This window comes from Clinocottus analis, unplaced genomic scaffold (genome assembly GCF_023055335.1).
Source record: "Clinocottus analis isolate CAN_PGR_092001 unplaced genomic scaffold, fCliAna1.0.p SCAF_21, whole genome shotgun sequence".
Taxonomy (NCBI): Eukaryota; Metazoa; Chordata; class Actinopteri; order Perciformes; family Cottidae; genus Clinocottus; species Clinocottus analis.
Genome location: NW_027175943.1, coordinates 1,392,958 through 1,401,800, shown reverse-complemented (window position 1 = coordinate 1,401,800; position 8,843 = coordinate 1,392,958). Strand labels below are relative to the sequence as shown.

Genomic DNA, 8,843 nt, shown 5'->3' with positions numbered 1-8,843 from the left:
GGTCGCTCTGCAGCGTAAACACCTGCAGAGCGGCTCCACTCGCTTCGCCATCCGGCGACTCGAGAAGTGAGGAAGAAAATACAATAAAATAAAAAACAACACGTCTAAATAATAAACTACATTTGGTTTGTTTTTGTGCGTTAAAACGAAGACAAAAAAAAAGACGGATGTCGCGTCTCGGGAAGCTTTGATTGAGGGAGGAAAGTCTGCAGGAACTCCTCCTGATCAGGATGAACAGAGGAGGAGGAGGAGGAGAAGAACGGAGGAGAGGAAATCCTTTCTGCAACCCGACGGGAGACGAACATCGTTTAGGATTCTGGAGGAGAGCGCGTTGCGCAACGTCGGACCGGCTGCCAGAGCCGCAGCTGCAGAGCAACACAAATACTGTGTGTGTGTGTGTGTGTGTGTGTGTGTGTGTGTGTGTGTGTGTGTGTGTGCGTGTGTGTGTCGAGAGCCAGATGTCCAGGAATAAAAAGCTCTCTCGGATGTCAGAACCGACTCAAAGAGGAAATATGAAATGTTGGCGTGTCGGAAAGCAAACTGAACCCGTGAAAAAAAAAAGGATTTAAAACCCAAAAAAACTTTCATATTCATGCACGACTTCGACGGCCACGGCACTAATTTAAGATAAATTCTCCGTCAAAAAATAAAATCTAAAATTTTAATCTTTCTTTAGATTCGTCGGCGTCTCTCGTGACTATTTTTATTTAATAATTTGCATTAATTTAAGGCTCTGCCTGCCACCTGATACTTTACTTCCTGATTAAAAACACTGCAAACCAGTTCAACTTAAAGTTTTGTTATGAAAAGGTGGGACTCTTGTATCCGGGCAGATTATATATATATATATATATTTTAGGGGAGGGTGTGAACTCGCGGTATCTGTGTGTTAGCGTCGTTTAGCACGGTGTATCACACTCACTAAACAGAAAGCAGTTGATTGGTTTCTCTGCATCGTCACAAACTGCTTTACTTCCCCCCCCCCTCCAAAATAAAAGTCCCTCTGAGCTCTCGGGGTGGTGGATCTCGGCCTCCCGCCCGCTGACGCCCCCGTGCCGCATTTTACTTGTAAGGTGCTTCATCTTTTTATTACTTGCGGCGTCTTCCCCGTCCGAGTGGCCTCCTGCAGCGTGGAGGAGCTCCGCCTGCAGGAAATGGAGCCCGGGGTGCTGGTGTGAGCGGAGTGGAGGGTGAGGGAGGAGGAGGGGGCGGAGCCAGTGGCGGCCATTTTCGTGAAGTCCCTCCCCCTTCTGTTTTTGGGCGTACAGTCTCGTCGGGGGTTCGCCGCCGGCTGCTTCAGTCTCTGGACTGGTAGAACAGGATGTAGCCCGACTCGGAGTTCTTGGAGATGTCCGACGTCAAACCGTAGAACTCCTCGATCGCCTGCGCGTCGATTTTCTACGAGGAGAAGATGAAAGCGTCGGATGTTAAGAGGTCCAGCGACGCCTGTCGTCCATAAAGGACCTCACCTAATGTTCACAGTGTGTCATGAAGGCTTCTACTGGCAGTGGAGGACAAGAAGAGAGAAGGAGAAGAGGAGGAACAGAGGAGAAACACAAACTGCAGCTGGAAGCAAAGCAGCGAGCCAGAAGGGCAAACATGAGGCTGGAGGACGCAAACGATGAGCTAAAGACAATAAAACTGGTTCATTACAACAAATGTTTAGTCTGGGACTCATTTTTATTCATCTTCATATTTAGATAAATAAAAAGATAGATGAATAAAAATTTGATTTTTTTTTTGTCCCAGACTATTTTTATATATTTATTTATATTTTCTATTTATATATATATATATATATATATATATATATATATATATATATATATATATATATATATATATATCAATACATTTGTACAAGACTGTTTATATATATCAAAATGTATTATTTATATATGAAAAAAATTATATTTTTTATTGATATATGTTGTATATAAATAAAAATATGAATATTAGGAATATATAGGAAGAAGAGGAAGTAAAAGAAAAGAAGGAAGTAGTAGTAGTAGTAGTAGTACTAGTAGTAGTAGTAGTATTCTCTAAACCCCGTAGTGAGTAAAACAGAGAGGAAGCTCTCAGATCTCTGACCTCCACGATGTCGTCGTCAAACAGCAGCCAGAAGCCGTGGCTCTTCACGATGGTGATGTAATGACCTCTGTTGGGCCCGCTGACGACGACAAGACGCACACACACACACACACACAGTGAACACAACACACACACGCTTCTTCACGGGCAAAGTTCAAACGTTTGACCTTCATGCTTCTTTTAGCAGTCAAACATCTGGACGCTGATATTCATCAGGTTTTAGCATCCAGAGTATTTTCAAAATAAAAGCGCAGCTAAAAAGAGGCACCGACCTGCCGCAGTGCACCACCACGGCCACCAGGTCGTACATGCGGTCGGGGTTGGTGGCGTCCCCGGACGTGTTGAAGAGGCGGAGCTCCAGCGGGAAGACGACGCGGTAGGACAGCTTGGTGTAGCGGTGCAGCTGGTCCATGTACTTGAAGCGCTTCAGGTGCAGCGCCAGGATCATGGGGAGCTTCTTTACGCGCATCCTGGTTCCAACACGCACACATGTTCACTGACTCACTGCTCCCCCGATGATGACGAACCCTGTTATTAATATTATATTAATATAATAATATCATATTATTAGTGTCGCTCACCTCTTCTGGGCTTCCTGTTTGCTGCGACACTGCTCACAGTAGTATTTGTATTCACTGCACAGCGTCTCCGTGTTGCTGAAGCCCCTGTTGACACACACACACACACACACACACACACACACACACACACACAGTCAGAGCCCTGGTGGTAGCCCCTCCCCCTCTCTCTCAGGAGGCTCTCTCACCTGAGGCAGTGTGTGATGGAGGTGTTCTGCTCCACGTCCACCGAGAGGTCCAGGAAGTCCTCGTCTTTGCTGCTCACCTGCAACGCAAGAGGAGACCCTCAAGGTCAAAGGTCAAAGAGAAGACCCCCAATGTCAGAGAGAAGTAAATGGGTACTTAAATATCCATTTAAATACACATTTCTACATATTTAAATATATATTTGAATACACATTTCAACATACTTAAATACACATGTAATACATATTTAAATACACATCTTCCTCTACATTTCAAAGCACTTACAGCTTCACAGTTGAGGCAGCGCGTCTCGTTGGTCAGAGTTCCTTGGAAGATCTCATGGACCCAGGTTTGTTGTGTCTCCTTTCCTCCTTCCCCCTCTCCTCCTCCTCCTCCTCCCTCACTTCCTCCTCCCGTCCCTCCTCCTCCTCCTCCTCCTCCGTTCTGCAGCAGCTTTCCGTTCTGCTGGCGCTCCTGGCTCTTCTCCTCCTGCAGCAGGTCTGCGATGGTGTTGAGGAGGTAGTTGAGGAACTCGTGAGCGTCCTGCTGCATGTAGTTATCAAACAGCTCTGAGGGGGTGAGAGAGGAGGAGGGGGAGAGAAGGGGAGGGGGAGAGAAGGGGAGGGGGAGAGAAGGCGAGAGGCATGTTGAAATCTCTGGTCTCTTATCTTCCAGAGTGAAATCCAGGAAGTTAGTGAAGTCATTATTCACCATTTTCTTTCCTGAGTCGAGAGATGAACTTCTTGGGCGGGATGACTCCGACCTTCTTCTTCTGCGTGGCGATGCTGTTGAACAGGTCTGACAGGCAGGTGAGCAGCGACTCCTTACGCCGCGGCTGCACCTGCAGGAGATACATGTTTAAATCACATTTAATATGCATTTAAATATATATTTAATAAACATTGCTACAAAGAAACCACCCATAATGCAACACTCTCTGAATAGGACTGTGCTGCCTCCTTCAGGCGTCCCAGGACAGTAGAGCTCTCACCTTGTAGGCCAGCACCTTCTCCCTGAACGGCCGGCAGAAGTACAGCGCCTGCAGCACCGAGTTGCAGTAGCAGGTGTTGCCGAACTGCAAAGAGACAAGAGAGGCGGAGTCAGAGTCAGAGGAGGCGGAGTCAGAGGAGGCAGAGTCAGAGGAGGCGGAGGCAGAGGAGGCAGGGTCAGAGGAGGCTTACGTTGACCAATCCAAAGTAGTGCTCGTTCACGGGGAACTGCTCCGGTCCAATCTCCTTTTCCAAGGCGGAGGCATTGGCGCCCTGAAGAAGAAGAAGAAGAAGAAGATAACAAATATTTAGTGTCGCCTCCTTTGTTTCCTCCTTATTGTTTCCAGCTGTGTTTCCTGCTTCCTTTCCTCCTTTCCTACGCTCCAATTCGAGCCTTATTACTTGTTTGTACACAGTTCAGAACTTTGAGTGTGAAATCTTTGGGTTTGTTTCATCCACAGAGTCAAGGAGACGTGAACAATATTTAATACATTCTGTTACATGCAGAAATATCCCGAAAGGCTTCTCAACACATTCGCCGCTGAATTAACGCACTGTACCTTTAAGTGAGCGTTTCTATGTTTTCATGTATTTGTTTATAAACAAGTTAAAAAGTATGTAAAGTATGGATGTTTGTTTTTGTTGAGATTTTAATACAAAAAATACATTGAAAAAAGACTTGAAACAGAAACTAAAGAGAGAGAGAGAAAGAGAAAGAGAAAGAGAGAGAGAGAGAGAGAGAGAGAGAGAGAGCGAGAGAGAGAAAGAGAGGAGAGAGAGAGAGAGAGAGAGAGAGAGCGAGAGAGAGAAAGAGAGGAGAGAGAGAGAGAGAGAGAGAGGGAGAGAGAGCCGATGATGCAGTTTTTCCTTCCGGGTGATTGAGTGCATAAATGGAGTCACTCTGTTGTTACTCATCATCATCATCATCCTCATCCTCATCATCAGTCCATGTAAAGTCAACAAGAGCAGAGGATTATTTTTATTATTCATGTTGTTTATCTCACAACACGACTTTGAAATTATTCCTCAATACGAGCTCCAGTTCAGCTCACAGTACCTCACTTTACCTGATACATAAATACTATTTCAGATTCAACAAAACAAGCCAACATTATAAAGTCAGCTGAAGTGAAACATACTATTACTATATGACTACTTTTGATTTAAATCAGGAACTATTTCATCAAAAGAATCGTGACAGATTTTGAGATTCTAAATACTTTATATAAAACATGTTTTTAATAATATTCAATATCCAGTGTCAACTATTTAGCTTTTTAAACAATATCTATACAAATGATAATAATCAATGTGTTAACCTTGACCCTTTTAACCTCTGCCAAACAGGTTGCTGTCCTTCAAACAGGAAGGATGATGAGTGGTTTATGTTTAATATTTTGAATCGTCAGGAAGTAACACACACACACACACACACACACACACACACACACACACACACACACACACACACACACACCTCCCAGGTAAATGAGTGTGTTGCTAATTAAGAGAAGAATCCAGATGAGGCGTTCACGGCGCATCCCCGTGATAGGAAACGCCGGCTCTCTCCCATCAGTGTACGGATTACTAGAGAGAGCAACGTCATCAAGCGGCGGTGTTTACATTCACTGACCGTGCGGACGTTTAGCTGTGTACTCGCCATTTAAAAGTAGCTGTTGTAACAATAACAATAATATTAGTAACGGGTTCTCAGCTAGTTGTCCGACCCTGTCCTCCTCGCCTGAACAAACAAGATGGCTCTTGGTTAAAAAGCCTGCTTCTTTGAGGCGTAATAACAGCCGTTTAAAAAGTAAACCCGTGTAGCTACAACTTCCCGGAGACCCCGTGTGTTATTAACAACCAAGCTAGCAGGAGCTGGCTCGCGGACAGCGGCGGCGCGCGCGAACTACCGCAGTTTAAAAGCCAACGGCCGGCTGCTTACCATCGTACAAATCGAGGCGATCTTTCGGACTGTCATCAGTATTTCCATCCGTAAGCCGCCATGTTGGACCGAACCCCCCGATGTTGAAAAATTATCCGAGCCGATGCGGCTGCAGCTTTCCGGGAGAGCCTTCTGCCTTCTGCCCCCCTCTGCCCCGGTGCACGCGCGACTTCCGGTCTGTGTTTTCAGAATAAAACGCACATTGACTTAGAAAAACGGCAATTGATAATGTTCCAGTCAACATAGTCAACTATAATAAACTAATCCTAACGCAAAAGGGACCATTTTATAAATAACAATTTAAAATGATTGACTTACAGTTATTGTTGAATTAATACGAGGGGCTACTTTTATTTACTTCATTGTAATAACCCGTAATAATATACATAATATATTACTTAATTTCTATCAGTAAAATGTACAAAATTTCCCTCTGAAGTGTAGTAAGTAAATGTAAATATGAATGTACAAGTACCTCGTATTTGTACATAAGTAGGGCTAGAATACTCCCTCTGAAAAACTCTGAGAAATGTACTTAGAAGTTTCTTTTTTATTAATCTATTTGTAAATCAAGTGGTTGTGTTTCTATCTTATTTCGAAAGTGAACCACGTTGCTTCCGGTGTTACTCAACGTATCCGCCAGCTTCCCGGAGGGAAGCTTAGAGGGCGTGTCGCCGACGCTCAAATCAGGAGCACTTTGGTTCGTTCGATTCAGGTTACCCGGGCTAGAATCGGCGGGCGGTGCTTTGAGCAACATTTAGGTCTCACGATCTCATTTTTACACCAAACTTTGCCTCGTGGCCGTGAGACAATCCTTCATAAACCATCACGTGATAACACATAACTTTATGGAGGAACTCCGAGCTATCCAGCGGTAAATAAAGTAAATACAAGTAGCTCCGCCCCTACCAGCTGCACCAATGAGGTGAACCAACAGCCACTCTGCATAATGAGTTATTTTACGTTAAGTAGTTTACTTTAAGTGTATTTTTACGCTTATTCTTTTGTATTTTTACTTAAGTCACTTTTTTATTGCTGAATTTACTAAATACTAGTATTTATGAAAGAGTAATACTAATAATAATTTATGTTTATTACTTTTTTAACTCTTGTTTCCATTTTGTTATATAAACATTAATGTATATATATATATATATATATATATATATATATATATATATATATATATATATATATATTTATATATATATATATATATATATATATATATATATATATATATGTAGTTATAAGTCATATGTTTTGTAAGTTTAAAATAGTAGGTAAATATGTTGAGTAAGCATATCAAATAATATTGAATAATGTCGACTAAAATAGTCTTATATATATTTAATGTTCATATAAATGTTTATATATATGAAAAGTGTACTTTTTTTATGTTAAGAGGGATACAAACATGCTGGAACGAGGAGCTCGGTTTAGTCTGATCTCATGGGAATATTATGGGATGGATCAGAGCCCCCCCACCCCCCTCCTCCTCTCTCTCTCTCTCTCTCTCTCTCTCTCTCTCTCTCTCTCTCTCTCTCTCTCTCTCTCTCTCTCTCTCTCTCTGTCAGTGTTCTCAGGCATCGGTGCGAACCGGATTACTTCTTCTTCTCCTTCTTCATATTCTTTTTCCTTCTTCTTTTTTAATGCATTTATTTATGCATCTCACTCTTTAAGTAAAAATACAAAAGAATCGTTTTGTGTTGTATTATTTTTGTGTGTTTTTTGTGTGTGCAGAAACATTCCCGGAGGAGTGTTTTTCTTGGTAAAACTGAGAGCTGGAGCTGTTGCTGTGTGTGACACACTGGGGAATGTTGCACCTCCAGACAGAAGACCCCATCACAACCCGGTGAGGAGCCTCTGGTCCGGCTCTGCAGCGGCATGACGGGCCCGTCGGAGTGATCTCCCCTCCGGGGCCGGAGGAGGGTGGTTTCCTCCCCCGTTATCTCCCCCCCCCCCCCCCTCCACACCCTCCACCGGCGCAGAGCAGCTGATCTCGCGGGGCGGCGGGCAGCTCCATGCGGCTCTGTGGCGACCCTGCAGCGGCCACCATGAGCAGCGGGGCCGGCAGCAACTTCCTGCTGGTGCCCATCCCGGAGTACCCGCTGCTGGACTGCGTGCCGCACAAGACCGTGAAGATCGTGGTGCTCGGGGCCAGCAACGTCGGGAAAACCGGTACGGATTCATGACTGGAGGTCACGGGGAAGGAAACACCGCGACGTGACACCGGGAGGGAGGTTTTTATTCCTGTTTTACCTCAAATACACTGAACGCAACAGTTGCTTTGAGGGTAAAACACGTCAAAGATGAGGAAGAGGTGTCTGGGAGTTGAATCACGTCTCTAACACGTGATGTGTAACACTAGAGCACTCAGAGGAAGCTGTGGCATCTATTAGGAATATATATCTGTGCTGTATTTGTCTACTCGAGGAGGAATATTTAAGGAAAGTAGTGGAAAGATTTGAAATATATTACCAAACCTGAACGACAGGGGGCGACATATTTCATTATGAGCATGTATTTTTTTAAATATTGCACTTTTAATATTGTATTTGTTAGCTTTTATTGTATAATTTGTGTGGAAAGAAGTATTCAGATGCATACACATAATGTAAAGAAAGTTAATTATACCTTAAATACCTGCATGCATACACAAGAAGGTGCCAAGGTGCATCATGGGAAAATGTGGGATTCTGCATTTGTGGAGTTTGAGTAAAAGTGAGGACATCTCAGTCCCTTCTGCCTTAAGTTTGAGGCTTCTTTCTTCTAAACCGCCTCTTTTGAGTCTCTGAACTTTACAAAAAGTGCAAATTTAAACGATTAAAAAAAACTTTAACACAAACGTGGAAACTGAACCTCATAAAACTGAAACATGGCTTCACAAAAAAAGTCAGCAAGGTTGAGAAAAACAAGAGATTTGTGACACAAACATGACGCACGGAGGATTGCGACATGGTATTTCGGGGTATTGGTGAATCATTGCTCTCCGCAGACTTTGGGCTTGTTTGTTTGTTCCAAAATCCCCAAAATGTGTGACAAAAAAGAGAAAAT

The 8,843-nt window shown here is 43.6% G+C and overlaps 2 protein-coding genes across 3 annotated transcripts in view; one reads left to right on the top strand and one right to left on the bottom strand.

The window, feature by feature from the left end:
- Nucleotides 1-579: 579 nt before the first annotated feature.
- On the bottom strand, nt 580-5,938 carry usp12b (ubiquitin specific peptidase 12b). 2 transcript variants are annotated; one of them, XM_068587309.1, is made up of 10 exons: nt 5,787-5,938; nt 4,037-4,117; nt 3,847-3,930; nt 3,567-3,696; nt 3,141-3,424; nt 2,858-2,934; nt 2,673-2,756; nt 2,364-2,595; nt 2,092-2,170; nt 580-1,398 (listed from the first exon to the last, which is right to left on the bottom strand). In XM_068587309.1, the coding sequence occupies exons 1-9, from the start codon at nt 5,832-5,834 to the stop codon at nt 2,108-2,110; spliced, it is 1,083 nt and encodes a 360-aa protein (XP_068443410.1). In that variant the 5' UTR covers nt 5,835-5,938; the 3' UTR covers nt 580-1,398; nt 2,092-2,107. The 2 variants fall into 2 exon arrangements, with proteins under 2 accessions (XP_068443410.1, XP_068443409.1); XM_068587308.1 differs by having other exon boundaries at nt 2,364-2,561.
- Nucleotides 5,939-7,759: 1,821 nt separating this feature from the next.
- Nucleotides 7,760-8,843, top strand: part of rasl11a (RAS-like, family 11, member A) — a 6,154-nt gene continuing 5,070 nt past the window's right edge. The window contains exon 1 of the mRNA XM_068587310.1: nt 7,760-7,967. Coding sequence (XP_068443411.1) covers nt 7,811-7,967 — 157 coding nt within the window. The 5' untranslated portion in view covers nt 7,760-7,810. The remainder of the gene's footprint in view (nt 7,968-8,843) is intronic.